Source organism: Gymnogyps californianus, chromosome 1 (genome assembly GCF_018139145.2).
Source record: "Gymnogyps californianus isolate 813 chromosome 1, ASM1813914v2, whole genome shotgun sequence".
Taxonomy (NCBI): domain Eukaryota; kingdom Metazoa; phylum Chordata; class Aves; order Accipitriformes; family Cathartidae; genus Gymnogyps; species Gymnogyps californianus.
The window spans coordinates 134,879,429-134,894,730 of NC_059471.1; the positions used below are offsets into that span (position 1 = coordinate 134,879,429).

The 15,302-nt window shown below is 42.2% G+C and overlaps 1 protein-coding gene across 1 annotated transcript in view; it reads right to left on the reverse strand.

The window, feature by feature from the left end:
- Positions 1–2,106: 2,106 nt before the first annotated feature.
- LOC127024655 (ovostatin-like) overlaps positions 2,107–15,302 on the reverse strand; it is a 31,752-nt gene continuing 18,556 nt past the window's right edge. The window contains exons 22-36 of the mRNA XM_050909255.1: positions 14,501–14,622; positions 13,782–13,833; positions 13,398–13,481; positions 12,235–12,411; positions 11,840–11,921; positions 10,790–10,946; positions 10,243–10,317; positions 8,775–8,940; positions 7,934–8,154; positions 7,273–7,488; positions 7,008–7,132; positions 6,726–6,816; positions 4,553–4,624; positions 3,153–3,255; positions 2,107–2,159 (exon numbers count right to left, since the gene is read on the reverse strand). Of these exons, the coding sequence (XP_050765212.1) occupies positions 2,107–2,159; positions 3,153–3,255; positions 4,553–4,624; positions 6,726–6,816; positions 7,008–7,132; positions 7,273–7,488; positions 7,934–8,154; positions 8,775–8,940; positions 10,243–10,317; positions 10,790–10,946; positions 11,840–11,921; positions 12,235–12,411; positions 13,398–13,481; positions 13,782–13,833; positions 14,501–14,622 (1,796 nt within the window). The remainder of the gene's footprint in view (positions 2,160–3,152; positions 3,256–4,552; positions 4,625–6,725; positions 6,817–7,007; positions 7,133–7,272; positions 7,489–7,933; positions 8,155–8,774; positions 8,941–10,242; positions 10,318–10,789; positions 10,947–11,839; positions 11,922–12,234; positions 12,412–13,397; positions 13,482–13,781; positions 13,834–14,500; positions 14,623–15,302) is intronic.

Genomic DNA, 15,302 nt, shown 5'->3' on the forward strand with positions numbered 1-15,302 from the left:
GTGCTAAATCACTTTACAGTTCTTTTTTAAAAGTATGTGAAAGTTGGTGAAAGACATAAAGAAGAAAGGAAGTTGATTTTGGGATGATAGGTTATATTTTTACAGCTTTCATGTAAAATGTACTTCATTTCTTTCTTTCCCACCCCTTGGGTCTTTCCTTAGGGAACCTCCTGGATGACTGCCTTTTACAGTGCAATGAAGGACCTATGCATGACTGCTTTTGGCTGCAAGGAGAACTAACATTTAGTGAATTGTTTGGAACTACAGCAGTAAGTGCAGTGCAGACCTGATGGACAGGTCTGCCTGGAGGTCTGGGTGTCTTCTGTTGCCTGAGTCATGCATCTTGATACACTGCTCACAGTTGGACCTCATCTTACAGAGCTTGCATCCCTCAGGCCAGTGCTGAGGTCCTGGGAAGGCAGTGGAGATTCTTCCTTTGCAACTGTCTCCTTTGAGTGGCAGGTTTCTACTGCATGGTTCTGCTTAGAACAGGAGGTTTCAGTTGATGTCCTCCACAGGTCCCTTCCAAACCAACATTTATGTCCTTCTACAGCTTCCAAATTTCTTTTGCATCTTTCTGGGATTACATTGAGCCTGTGGGTCTCTGTCATTGTTGTCCCTTAGCACAAAGGTTCCTGCACTACTCAGTGCAGTAGCGTTAGTTTCACTTGAGCCATCTCTGGGCAAGCCTGACACCCTACTGAACAGTGCTCTCAGGATGTGCAAAGGGCTGCTCCTCTCCTACCACCTCTTGTGCTTTTGTGTGGTCAGCCTCACAGCAGGCATATTGCTGTCGATTAAAGCGTTTATAGGAATCAAAATCTGCTTTGAGAAGCCCATTTTCATGATAAGCTAGTCTCTTCCAAGACTGTAACTAGGACTATATCTAACACCCCAACTGAAGAAACAGCAGCTCAGTGATATGGTTCAATTGGCAGATGTCTGCTCAGATTGCTATGGATATGTGGTTGGTTTCTGTGTCCTTCCACCAGTGTGATCTGGTCAGGACGAAGGTCATGTCAGGTCTCTGCAGGCTGTGAGGGACAGTAGCCACAGTGTGTGGCTGTCTGCTGTACCTATTCGCTAAATGCAGAAAGCACGACAGGAAATTTCTTGTACTTTGCCACCCCATCATAAGCTCCTTGTGGCTCTCTTTATTTTTCACTCCCTCCAAATCTTCTCATTTTTCTCACTCCAAGGGCTCTATTGGATTCACCATGCCTCCCTAACTCCTTTTCAAACAGTTTCTGTGTTACAGCTCTCTAGTTTCTCCCACCGTTAGGCTTTGGGTAGAAAGCTTCCATCACATAGGCCAGGGCCCCGATTCTGTCTGTGCCACAAGATGTCACTGATGTCAGGATGTCATTGTCATTGCTTCACCTGTCCAAGGTATGATTTTTTAGCTTATGAAATACCTTACAGCACCCAGTTCTAGATGCAACAAGTATTGGAGACTGGGACAAATAGCATTGCCAATCAGAAGGTTTTATTACAAAGAGCAGCAAAATATGAGATGTTAATCTGAAGAAAAACTTTCTTTCCAAATAGAGGCAAAAACTGCATAAAAGTTGTCTTCCTGTGGCTAGAATTCTGACATCCGTAAAGGGTTCAGTTCAATCACTGAAAAAGGTGAGGATCAAAGTAATTTCTTCAGAATCTTCCTTCAGTGTCAATGGAAAGACCGAAACAAATAAAATCTACAGAAGCAGCAGCAGCAGCAGATTATTCTCTTGATCTCGGATTTCATAAGAGGAATCTGTGGCCAAGAATGCATGTTTCAGGAGTTTACCTTCACACAAAGCTTCCACTGGAATATATGTCATGAGTTTCCAAAGAGATGAATGGTCAGGGTTAACAATTGCATAGTATCATCTCCCTTATTAGGAAAAGCACTTTATCTGGAGTTTCTGATCCACACTGACCCCAAGCTCTTTTGAAGCGTGGGCCAGAATGGGCCATTCTGATCTACTGCAATTTGGGATTTGCTTATTCCTCATTCTACTATGTGCTTTCATTGCCCTCCCAGAAACAACCAAGTCTCTTATCCTCTACAAATGCTTGCCTGATACCTTCTGAACCATTACTTCTCCTGGCACATACCTGATTTCAGCTGGAAGGCAGGGAGCAGGGTGTTTTGTATTCTGCAAGGGCATATTCATCTGGAAAGAAGAAAGGAAGATGACATTTGCATGAGAGTGAAAAATCATTCTGACCCCAGTCCATGTGCACCTGTGATTAACATATTATGAACTAGAAAACATTTGATAGATGTTGTGGTAGTCTTCCAGTTGTCAAGGCACCCAGTTGCAGGGGTGCACAGTCAGAGCCCAATGCACTCCCTGGCCGTGTTTGTCAGGACACATCATTGCTGTGACCACGCAAGATGTGGATCAGGTGGCAGAACATGCACTCCAGGGTCAATTATCTGGATACTGCTGCTAATTTGCTAGTATGCAGTTCCCAAAGGTTGTGCCAAGCTTGAGAAAAGCACGGGGAAGTCTGAGCCACAGTTTTGATAACATAAGTTCCACAACTGTGTAATGTCTGATGCAATTGTAGTTCCTTGACGCCAGATGGAGAAAGGTGGTCAGTAACTTGATTTTCTAGTCAGGTGCCTAAACTCCTCCTGAGTTCAGTGGGACTGTCATTCCTACTTTATTAAAGTATTTAAATTCCACTAAGGAAGAGTTCTTTGATTGCAGCCTACTATGGCAATATAAAGCAAAAATATGAGATAATCCAGATCAGGTAAGTCAGGAACACTGCTGCCTTTGAGTTATTGATTTTAACCATCAGGTTCAAACTGTGGAAGGAAAGTGGAACTACACTTCTTTCTGTATGTAGTTTGTAAGAAAGCAGCTCCTGATGTATCGCTTTCTAATCTGCTTTATGTTGGAATGAAGCAAGAAATGAAAAGACAGGGAGGCAGAAACTGTCTATCCTCTGCAAACCCTTTGCAGTCTAGTAATCAAAAGCAGCAGAACTGCTAGCTTGCTCTCCACTTGTCTCTCCTGAGAAACAAAGGCAGCAAATGTGGAAAAGAGAAGCTTGCACAGAAAGCGCAAGGGAAAATCCGCTGTCCACACCTTGTAAATGCTGAGATCAGTACTTTGATTTCACAGGTTTTGCTCAGGCCTATTGAGGTCACCTACCTGTTTCATAGTAATCGTATATATGTACTGGCACTGGTTTGATATCTGAGATAGGCAGGCTTTGCTCCACACTGAAGGAGAAGGTGATTTCCTTCTGGGAGACCTGGAAATGGCAAGACAAGAAAATGCATCAGACTTTTTCTTTTCATATCTACCCCTGAGGCTGAGGTTGAACAGATGAATTTCTGGGTCATACTGGGTGACAAAGTGCCATTCTACAGTTCTCTCCAGATTGTAAACCTGATGTCAAATCAGATAATTGTCTAAAAGTTATTGCTAAATATGTTTTGTTGCTAAAATTGCGTGCTCTTTTCTTTCTTCCTCTTTGTATTTCCATTGCCAATTACCCCAACCATTCCGTGGTTACCGCGGCTTTCAGCACTTCAGCATTCATTCTGTCATTGAAAGTTGCTGTTAGTTTCTTTCCTTGCCTTTTCCCAGCTAAAATCACCTTCAGCACTCCTATGAATCTTCTCCCCACTTTTCTTTTTAATCACTTTGAACTCAAGATCTCCATCCTCCCCTGTCATTCTGTTCCTCATTCCACACTCTTGCAGCCAAATGTCCCAAACTTTCCTCCTTACTCATCTTCCTCAGCTTCTCAAGCTTTCTCTTGTGTGCCTGGGACTGTGCCCCTGTTCTCTTCTCCCTTTGTCCTTGTTTATATCTTGCTGACCTCTTTATAGGAATGGAGCCATGGAGAGGGGCTCTGGAGAACTTTCTGCATCACTGATGCCCTGCTGGGTAAACTTTTCACATCTCAACATCTCAGCTTCTCTGTGAATTCAGAATACTGACTCCAATCTTCCTTATTAGATCCTTGGAGACCAACTAATAAAAATTACTGTTTGAGAGGTAGATACCATTACTATTTCTTTTTGCTTCCTCTCTCCTTCCCTTCTCGGTATTTTAAGATCCTTTGTGTTTTGATTTTCATCTTTCTCCTTTCTCATTCCCTTTATTAATGTCATTGATGTGGAAGGACTATTCTTTTCATACAGAAATCAAACTATTCTATGATTCTAAATATCTCTAAAAGGGAGGGGATGATACTGACTCCCTGTAAAACACTCTCAGATCAACTGATGAGAAGCATCATTTAGAAGCTGAGGAATATTATGTAGACTGGGAACTTTTGCAATATGGAATGCAACTTAGCTATGTTTGTGAAATGCTATTTAATCATACAGCATTCTTCACAAAAAGTAGTAAATGCATATCTCTTCACTGTAGACTACAACTACTGTGTATATATATTTGATGTTGGACTAAGTGAAGTCCCTTTACGTCTTTAAGACATGTGTATTGCTAATCTGCTTTTAATGTGATTTTTCTTTTATCTGGGAGCCTGTTTTAAACTTCCAATTTAATAAAACCAAAAAAACCCTTCCCAAACTTACCTTCTGAAGGTAGATGAAGATATGGTTGTTCTTGATGTCTACACGAGCCACAACAGAATTCTGGTACTGAAGCTTTAAATAAGGCAAACGACAGCAATGTTAACATAGGAGACTTGCCAAAGAGACTTAGAAATAACTATTCGATAGCAAAATACGTTTAAAGTGGCTGCCATGCTCCTCTTGTGCCACCCCGCCATCTCGTGGCCAAAATAAGAAATGCAAGTTGAGTATTTTCATATGACGAGTGCAAACAACTAACAATGATAAATATTTTTACTAGTCAGCTTTGGTGCGTGTGACTTTTATCATTAACTTAAGAGTGCTCTCATTTAAATGAGAATTTACAATTACACAACCATTTCTGCAGCTTAAGCTGACTCACTTGCTAGTCCATTGTATATTTTAAAAGCCAAAAGTTTAAAAAAATTTTAGAAATGCCTATTAGCAAGATTATTTTACTATAAAAATACACTAACCCAAAATATTCCAAACGTTAAAAACCAGCTATTTTTTCCCAAGTACATATAAAGAGGAATAGGATGCCAAAGAGCGTAACAACTCAATGGAAAAATCTTCCAAAGAAAAGTTATGAATTTCATACAGTTCTAGCCAGAAAAGAAATTCAGACCTGAATGCTGAATGATTATAAATGCACCAAGCTATGAGCAGACTCTACAATGAATTGCATTCTTCTTTTTATCTACTTGAAGATTACGGCTCATGGCTTGAAGCTAACACATCTGTTGCAGAACCTAAATTGCACTAGGAACTGAAACGAGGTGCTTATCAGTGCTCTCCCCAGCATTGTCATCATCATGACCAAATTCCTGGATAGTAAAGGAAGAGCAATACCCACTTTTTCTTTGTTAAACTGTGCTGTAAAGGAAGGAACAACCATGTCAAAGGGATAACATTGCAAAATGCCCATTTGAGCAATTATGGCAGAAGTATTTCTTACGTAGATTCTGTTAGGTTATGTGATTAAAGACTCATACACACAAACACTAAGGAGCACAGGGAAACCCCAGTAACCTGAGCAGAGCCACCGGAGCACCCTGACCTGGCTCCCCCCCCCCGGGGCTGCCAGAGGGCAGTGACCAGCCCCATTGTGGGGGAGTGAGACCCACCAGGTGAGTCAACAGCAGAGTATCCCTGAATCACCTTACAGACTTAAGGGGAATGCTGCCTACAGGGGCACAGGGCTGATTAAGGGGTGCTGGGACTCAAGAAAGAGTTATTACAGGATGTTTAGGGGAAGAGCCAGAAGTAACAAAGGGAGAGATAAAGTCTGATTGGGAGGGAAAAGGGTGGAAAAATGGGATAAAAAGGGCCAGTTGCACGTAAACAGGTTGGTGGTCAGCACACTTGTCTGGCCATGCCCTGGACCTGGTCACTACAGTCTCTCCTGCCTTCTTATTAAACTCTTCCTGATTATTTTCATGGGTGAGGGGTGCTCTGTTCTGTATGCATGTGTGTGTATGGAGCGCCAGCCACTGAAGAGGGGACTACAGATCACAGGAACCACTGGAGTGGGGCTGCAGCCTCGAGGGTGCACATGTCCAGGTGCCAGCGACCGGGTAGATCAAGGATCCAGGGGCAGCTACTGGGCAGACTGAGTGTCTGAGGTCAGAGGGATTCACGTTGTGTATTTGCATGTATATATGTGTGTGTGTATACATATATATATATATATTTATTTCTCTTTTCCACAAATGAGGTTTCAGTCTGATCAGCCAGAAAGGGGAACAGGATAAGGCCATTTGTGCTATCTGTGTTTGTGTAAGTGCTGTCTTTTCTGTCTCTGTTGATCTGTGTGGCCAGCCATGTATATATGTATATAGGTATATAGGTATATAGGTATATAGGTATATATATGTATAGTGTGCATGTCTGCCTATTGGGAATACACACTCAGCCTTGCTGTTGGCTGGACCTGGGGATATGAAGCTGCAGCAGTCTCACCTCTGTTGAGCTACTGGATCTGGCAACTCCTAACAGATTTGTCTTCAACAAATGAACAGCTACAAGTCTAGAGACACAGAGTATGTGACAGAAGGCTACGCCCAGGGACTCTGCAGAATTCCCATGGCGCTCCAATTTGCTAATCAGAGACTATTTTTATCAACTTCCTATATTTTCAGAGTTTACCATTCCCTATGCTCCCATTCTTTACCTTTTTCAGGGAAGATCTTACAGGAACAAAACCTGAGAGCATCTTTACGTCAATAATGGCCATGTTGGAAACGTTGCGGTTTCCTGTGTAACTAAAATGAGAAAAGTTCTGTTAGTCTGGTCTGCAAATAGAGACGAGACCAGTGAATGGCATTTTCAGCTCCCAGTGATCCTGTTTGTCTTCTTGCAGCTGCACAGTAGCAGTTAACCTGTACTTAAATCCTTCGTTGGATGCTTTACCAAACTGTGAATGCAAGGGGGTAGGTCAATAAGAGGAAGTTACCTGGTGGAGAGGACAAGATCGAACTTTGGTGGGAAGTTGCCTGTGCAGGATACATTGGCCAGCCGTACAGAGAGAGAAAATCCTGCAACTTTTTTTGGCAAGTGAACGTTGTATCTCAGGGTGGTCTAAAAGAGATGGGAAGTGTGAGATGGTCACAGACTTACAGGCTTTTGTGGCTTTGGCATGAGGTATGGAGAGGAATGAGGTATGGAGGACCCCCTGCTTAGTTCTCAAAGGGGTGGTGCTGAGTTTCCAGCTTGCTTACCTGCAGATAGACACAGCCAGTGCCATTCACTTCCACACTGTAATTCCCTGGAATAGTGGGTAAGGAAGCCTGCTGCAGTAAGAAGCGGTTCTTATCATTCACCTGGAAAGTCTTACTGGGGGACTCCATGAAGTTGACTTTGACTGTGTTAAGACTGTTTTTAGAGAAGGTGAGGTATCCATACTGGGCTAAAGCTTGGAGAGCAACAACAGTGTCCTGAAAAGAACAACATGATCCCTAATTAGATGGATACCCAGCAGTAAGATGGTGCATGAGATTAGCACAGCTCCTATTTCCCTGACACTTTGTCAGTGCTCATAAATGGAGGGGGACTATGCAAAGAGCTAAGGAGACAAGATACGAGTTCTGGGGCAATAGATTTGAATTATCCCAGAAAACCTGGGATAATGCTATGTCAACAGTGACTGCTGTCTACTGCTAAGTTGAAACTCAGGTAAATTCCCACTTCCTGAAGCTAAAATATTTATGAAGCTGCCTATGAAGAGTATGATGTGCCCTGACAAGGAGACTTACGTGAGCACCATTTATCAAATATTGTTCAAATGAATATGCAGTCAGGAGGATATGTCATACTATCAAGATCCAGCTTGCAGGCTGGACTGCTCCCAGAAGCTTTCTTTTTACCACACCCAGTTGTTACCTGGCTGGAGGAGAAACCGCCATATGGGTTCTGTTGTTTGACAAGCCAGTACACAATGCGAGACATGTAAGATAAGTCTTCTGGAGTGAATTTGGCTTTGTTGAGCAAAGCCAGGAGCACATAGCTGGTCATTTCAATCTCAGCAGAAGGGGCGCGGGAATAGAAGACAGGGACATGTTCTGCTGGTGGCTTATTTTCTCTCTGCCAATGAACTGAACCACCTGAAAACAGAGAAGTGGGGTGTGAAACGCATGGAAAAATTACTTGCTGGTTAATTCACTACAGTATCATGTGGGAGACAGGCATACAATTCCCTCTCTGCCTTTACCCAAAAGTCTTTCAGCCATCAGTGTCCTGAACTGGATAAGTTTTAGTTCCAAGATGGAAAAGAAAACAGGAAGGGATGGAAAGGGAATTAATAAAAGGGGGCTGTATAAGTCAAAGAGGGGTTGAAGTGAAGGCAGTGCAGCAGAAGGATGCTAAGGCAGTCGCGGACTGGAGCACATACATAGTCAAGGGAACTGGGTTTGTTTAGTGTGTAGAAGAGGAGGCTAATGGGGAAACTAGGTACAATCTTCCACTACCTTGGACTGAGACTTCCAAGGGTCTCTCCCCACCTACATTATTTCATAATTCTAAGAAAATCAGGCCACAGCTCAATCTTTTGTGAAGCCAAAAGAGACAGACAGAGAAGTTCATAGTGATAAATTCAGTAGCATAGCAGGCATGAAATCGGAAGGGAGCAGCATGAATAAGAAAACTGTACATCAGAATAGCTTACATCATACCACAGGTCATTCCATCAGCTGTATTGCCTGTATCATGGCCATACTGCACTTACCATCTCTGGTAGCTGTCTTGTCCAGCTTCTCAAGGAAGAATTGGCGTCTTTTCTCTTTGCCAGCTAAGCCATAAGCATAGGCAAAGAGGGCCTGGTTATACAGGTTGTGGACTCCATTGCCAAATGCAGTCTCCAAACAGTTCATGCCACTTTCAATGACAGGATGCTAGTAATGCAAAACATAGTAGGGTTGTCAGGTACTTGGATTTGTGTCTCAACTTCTCTTTAAATACTTCCACCACTGCTTAAGTTGCCATCACTGACCTTTCATGCTAAAAATATATATGATCCATGGCATGTTTAAGGGCCTACAGTGTGCATCCTGTAAAAAATGCCCTTCCAGTGCTGCTGCCTTCTTTCTGCATTTATTTAGAGGCAGCATGCCCAGACTACCAGAGCACTGGTTCTTTTCCTGACCTGCGAGATGACCTTATGCAGGTGAATCCTTTGTCCCTTGGTTGCTTTAGCTCTAAAATGTGGATCATTTTTACAGAACTGTGTAAAGTGTATTGAGACCTCATGATGAAGCAGGGTCTCTCAGATGGATATATGACTCATTTGCTAGCTATAGCTATCAAGATAACTCTTCAGCCCTTTTAGCCTTACAGACTATCTCTGTGAGCTCTACTTCAGCTCAAACATCACCAGCACACTACTAACCATGTCCTGTCTGTGCAGCTTCACTTATAGATGTGTCACCAGGTTTTGGAGCTTCTTATGAAGATATTGGGAACTAATTTAATGTTGCTGAAGAACTATTTGATTCTGCACTATGTTTTTATCCTGCTGGTCTCAGATACTTAAATGATGCCCCATACCACAGTATCTGAGGGACCTGCAAAACTCACCATGCCTAGAACATATTTGTCAGATTGGGAAAAATTCTCATCTTCCCCATTTTATAAAGAACAAAGTCAGCAAAAAAACGGGGTCTCAAGGACATGCAGGAAGTATATTACAGAGAACAGAACTCAGCTCTCATTCCCCCGTGCCTAGTATTCCAACCAGCAGCTCATTGTTTCCTTCTGTTATTAACAATGACATAGGGAAATGGAAACACAGCTTGGGTCTAAACGCACAGAGAGAGTTTGTAGGACTGAAGATTTGGATAGCTTGGACTTTGGACTGGGCAAATTCAGAGAAATTTCCAAACTGGACTCTGGGTGGAATGGGCAAATTCAGTCTGGATTTTGCACCTACATAGACTACCATTGTTTAACACAACTGGGTTCCTCAGGGATTTTTCAAATTAATCCATAGGAACTAGATACATAACTGATTTGTAACTCTCATCAAATACTTACAGCAACTGCAGGGTTCTGGAAACAGGTTTCCTCAGCTGACCCTACTGTCCTACAATCAGTATTTACCACATTGTTAAAGAATACAGATGTGAGGACTATGACTTGTGCACTGTTTGACAAATGGCTGACCGGACTAATAGACCATAACAGCATCAAATACCTACCGCAGCAGAGTGTCCAGCCTCCAGCAACGCTGCCACAACATAGGCTGTGAGTGAGTATTCACCTTCCTCTCCATCCTGAAGAAAAAACAAGGAAAGAACAGGTCAGTACAGATGTCCTAGAAAGAAACAAAATATGAATTAATTCATAGTTCAGATATCAGTTAGATTTGAGATCAGAAGTAATTTCTGTCTCCCTGTGTGCACAGGAGCAAGAAAGATCAAGTTCACTCAGGAAAAAGCCAAAATTATTTCATGCATTTTCTTGCCTTTTGCACATATGCAATAAAGCACATTATAGCCTGTGGCTGAACACATAATGCAGTGGTGGAAAATAAAACCTGAGACTTCTGACTCAGAAAGTTCTACTTGTTTCTACCTCATCATCAATAGCAGACATAATAATCATGCCCTGCTTGTACATGAGAGACACAGGAGAACAGTACTAGGAAGAGTAATGGTGTGGTGATAAGCTTGTGTCTGGCAGAAATGATCCAAATCAATCCCAATGGCAGGACTGGAAGCTTGGGACTATACTTGTCTCATTTACCTTCAAAGCATTGTTGAAATGTGACTCAGCATTTTCAAAGCAGCCATCTGACTTCTGCTTGCTTGCCAGCCAGATCAAACTTTGAGACTGGACGTTGTCGTCAATGTAGATGTAGCGTCTGGCTTGTGCAAATGACTTGTACACAAAGGCAGTGAGCCTGTAGGTGAACCAGAAACAGAAAGCAGGTAAGGTGTGAACAAGACCAAGAAGGTTTACCAGCAACTGGATGTGCATAGAAAATGACATAAAATGAATTCCATAATGTCTGAGGTAAAAGAAACAAGTGTTTTGTAAGTTTTAAATAAATAAGATATAGTTAAAATCCTGATATTAAAAACTGACCTGAGGTTTCTCCATTACTGTGCTGAAACTATTCTTTCAGAGCAGGGGTAAAGTATAGACACAGCTTGATGATTGATGATAGTAAGTTCTTATCTTGATTAATAGAATTATGAATTAAACTAGGTGGGAAGGGACCTCTGGAAGTCTCCACTCCAACCACCTGCTTAAACTATGGCCAACTTCAAAGCTCTGTCAGGTTGCTCAGTCTCTTGTCCAATCATGTGAAAATCTCCAGGGATAGAGGTATCCACATCCTCTCTGGGCATTCGTCTCAGTGCTGCAGCCTTCTCCTGGGGAAGATTTTTTTTCCTTCTACTCACTTGGAGTTTTCCCTGTTGCAACTTGAGTAAGGACAAACCCTTGTCCTTACTCTGTGCACCCCTGACAAGAGTCTAACTCTCTCTTCTACAGTCCCCACCTAGGTAGCGGAAAGCTTTACCTAGATTCCCCATTAGCCTCCTCTTCTATAGGCTGAACAAACCCAGTTCCTTCAGCCTCCCCTTGAACATTACGTACTGCAGCCCCCAATTATTTTATCATCCGTTTGTTGCACTCTCTCCAGTTTATTGATCTCTCCTTTACTAGGGGATCCAAATTAATTGAGCTATGTCCATTTAGTCTATTAAAAATAAGAATCACTTCATACTTTGATCATTTTTCAAAGCCTAAAGATCCTGCGCTAGGGAAATAGAAAGTGTCATCACTTACCATACACTCCCTTCCCTATCATGTGTCCCAAAGGAGCTGTAGGATCCATCCCGGTGTTTGTATGATAGCTGTTTTTGGTACCCTGAAAACACAATAAAGACGACATATTTTCTAATCACAGAAAAAGACTAGTTCTGCTGTTTATTCAACTGAAGCAGTAAGACTTTTGGATTTAATATTAAGTAATGTATGTCTGGTGAATAATGTCAGCCACTATGAATTCTAGATGCTTTTGCTCCTGGAAGTATGACATGCTTCTTTGGGGTGCTGTCATTGCCTGCTCCTGTGCAATAAACGTGGTGCTAGAATTCAAAGATCAGTGTTCACCATGTAGAGCTTTAGAGTTCAATGCACACAATCACAATATTAGATGGAAGAATCTGAAAGCCTCTCACCTGTGGATAAATATCCAGTACCCTTGACTCTAATCTCTTCAGTCAGCTGCCCAGTCTTATTCAGATAATCCAGGGCATAGATGTTCGGTGTGAACAAGGCCATGTTCTGTTCTCCACAGCCATAAGGCATATGGAGGAGGTTGTCCATGTTCCTCAGGGCTGTACCCAAAATGTCTCCTGAAGAATGAAAGATACAAGAAGTCAGTTCAGTTCAAACATGTTTTTACTACACAGCATTATACATTGCTTTGTATTACCTTATTATGAACCCAAGGGCAATGACCAGTACAGAGTAATCACAGTAACCAAAGACACAGCTTAGAAGAAAGGCTGAAATGCCCCCATTTTTTATTTTTTATTTTGATGCTGGACACCTGGGAGAAACTGAGAATTTGAGAAAAAACTGAGCACCAATATTGGCTGGCATGGGTTCTGAAAAACAGCTATGAACCCTTAGAAGGGTTAGACTTCCCTGCCCTTTACAACCTGCTTCCCGTTTTGTGTGTACATGTGAGATATTGGTGTGTGGGGTATGATGCTGATGGGCTACAGGGGCTGTATTGCACAGTATCAGCACACCTCACATTGACCCAGGCATGCAAAAACAACTGTGTTTAGAAAGCAATCTGAGTTCAGAACCTCAAAAAATTTTCACTGAAGAGAACTGTCAGTCTTAATAATGACTTTAAGATTAGTAGAGTTGATAGGGACCTGAAAGTCTTATGCTATGGGAACTTATCAACTGACAAATGTTTTTCATTACATGAAAACATAAATTTGAAATTATGCAGTCAGCAAAGTTCTGAAGTCTTCTTTCTAAGAAATCAAAATAATTGTTTCAAAAAAGTCTGCCTTATCTTACTTTTCAGCTGAATTAACTGTTTTACTATACAGAACAGGATATGCTAATGCAGTATAATCTGAAATACAATATAAGTTGAAATAATTTGACAATTTTGTCCTCTTTTCCTATGAGAGAATTCCAAGCGACTTTTGTCTTTCACTGCCATTTTGCAAAGTAGGAAATGTTTCCTCTAAAATCAAGATTAAGTATTTCCTCGACTTTACATTAGTTTTGCACATGTATACATGATGGCACTTGGTGTAGCACAAGAGAAATGTTTTGTTTTTACTTTTGTTTTTAGTCTAAGTACTAAACTTACCAATGACAGAAAAATAAGCTCTGGCTGATCCCTCCACTACGTTTCTTGGCAGGCTGAGAGACACTGGTTCAGAATTCATTATGCCTGATGAGAAAATGTAACAACAAGAATTGTTAAAATCATCTTTTTTCCAGAACTCTTCACTTTGTAAGCATCACTACAGTGACTGTTACGATCTGCAGCCTGGGTAAAGAAAATGCTGCAGAGGCTTGCCCAATGAGTCAAAGGTATGTCTGAAAATCCTGAATTGTAGCCCAGCACCTTGACCCTAAGACCCTCTTTCCTCCCCTGGAAGGCTCTCTGGTTTTGTAGGACAAAACCTACAAGACAGTGAAGCAGTTCCACTGACTCCTTGGAATGAATGAATGAATGAACTTGCCTTACCTTTCGTACAGACGAGGGAGCTCTGAGTCAATTCCTTTTTAATACCTTCAGGCTGTTTGATTGCAAGGAAGTGGTGAGGAAGAGGAAGAAAAGTGTAGAACATCACCATGAAACCGTGACAATTTAATGGTGTAAAACAGTATGTGGATGTGGCTATCCAGATGGTGCACCCCTTGTACCCAATCCTACCATATCTCCACTAGAATATCTCTTGGTCCATGGCTCCCTCTCTCTTTTACCCTACACCTGTCCAGAGCACCTTCCTTATTAGAAAGCAGTTATAAAATAGGTATTTCCAGCCTCTGAGAGGGACTCAGTCCAACTAATCTATGTAGCTGCTGCTTTATGATGCTCAAGATAAGTCCTTTTCCTTTTATATCTGCCCTCCACCGACCTCCCCAGTATTAGAGTTACAGGCTAAAGGCACTTATAGGTAAAGTATGGAATCTCCTCCCTTCTGGCTACATCTCTGCTGACATCCGTGGGGTGTCAGGACATATATGCTCATGGTCATAGGAAGGAGACAGTGGCAGAAGGACAGTGCATGCCACTGATCATTGTGATTTACAGTCTCATTTTCACATGGAGAAGCCTACCGTACACAGCTCCATCTGTGTCACCTGCCTTGTCTCCTCACACTAGCTAACTGCTTCTAACCCACAGCTATAGGAATTGCAGTTTCCACAAAGCAGAAAGCACATGCAGATTTCCTACCGTACCTCAACAAGCAGGGTTTGAATCAGGGTGTCCCTGTGAATCGTTTCCTCTGCTGGGGATGTGCTGTTACCAGGACCTCTGGTATTCAGTTTGGCCTCAGCAGTAATCGTGAATTTCACCTCACCTGGAAAGCCATCGACCAGCCCAAGAAAACAAAGTTATCTTCAATGTCTACAGTTACCCCTGGTTTTCACTGCCTCTTCTAGGCTGACGGACTGCTGAGAAATGTATTCTCTCTGAAGGCAGCTCAGTAGAAACAAATTTCATGAAGGCTCCACATCTGTCCGCTAGTGGCAAGGAGTGGTTGCCTGGGGCCCTAGCATGAGCAATGAAATAGGGGTGATCCTGGCCAAAAAACTAACAGTACTCACTACCAGTCTCCATCTCTCCTTAGCCTTGTGCTGAGTTTTCTCTGGCCTATGGCAGTGTTGCAATGGTTATAGCTCTGCTGCCTCTCTCCTTCAGATGGAATTTATTAACTGAGGGACAACACTGAGGAGCAGCCTCAGTGCTGCTGCAGCACTGAGGAGCAACCCCAAAGTGAGCAGCTTTGCAGGCGTTGCTTACTTCACCCCTGCAATCATTGCAAACTGGAAATCCAAAGGAGTTTTTTACTTGGAACAAAATGCATTATTATCAGAGTTACCAGGGAGAGACAGCAGCTTTCTTTTTTTCAGCTCTGCAGTATTATTTCGCTGCATATCCAGTTTTCATCTCCCTATAACTTTGCATCTTTCCCAGTGAGTTTGAAGGAAATCAGTCATACTGACTATAGGGTTTTAGAAACAACCTTTTAAAGAAAAG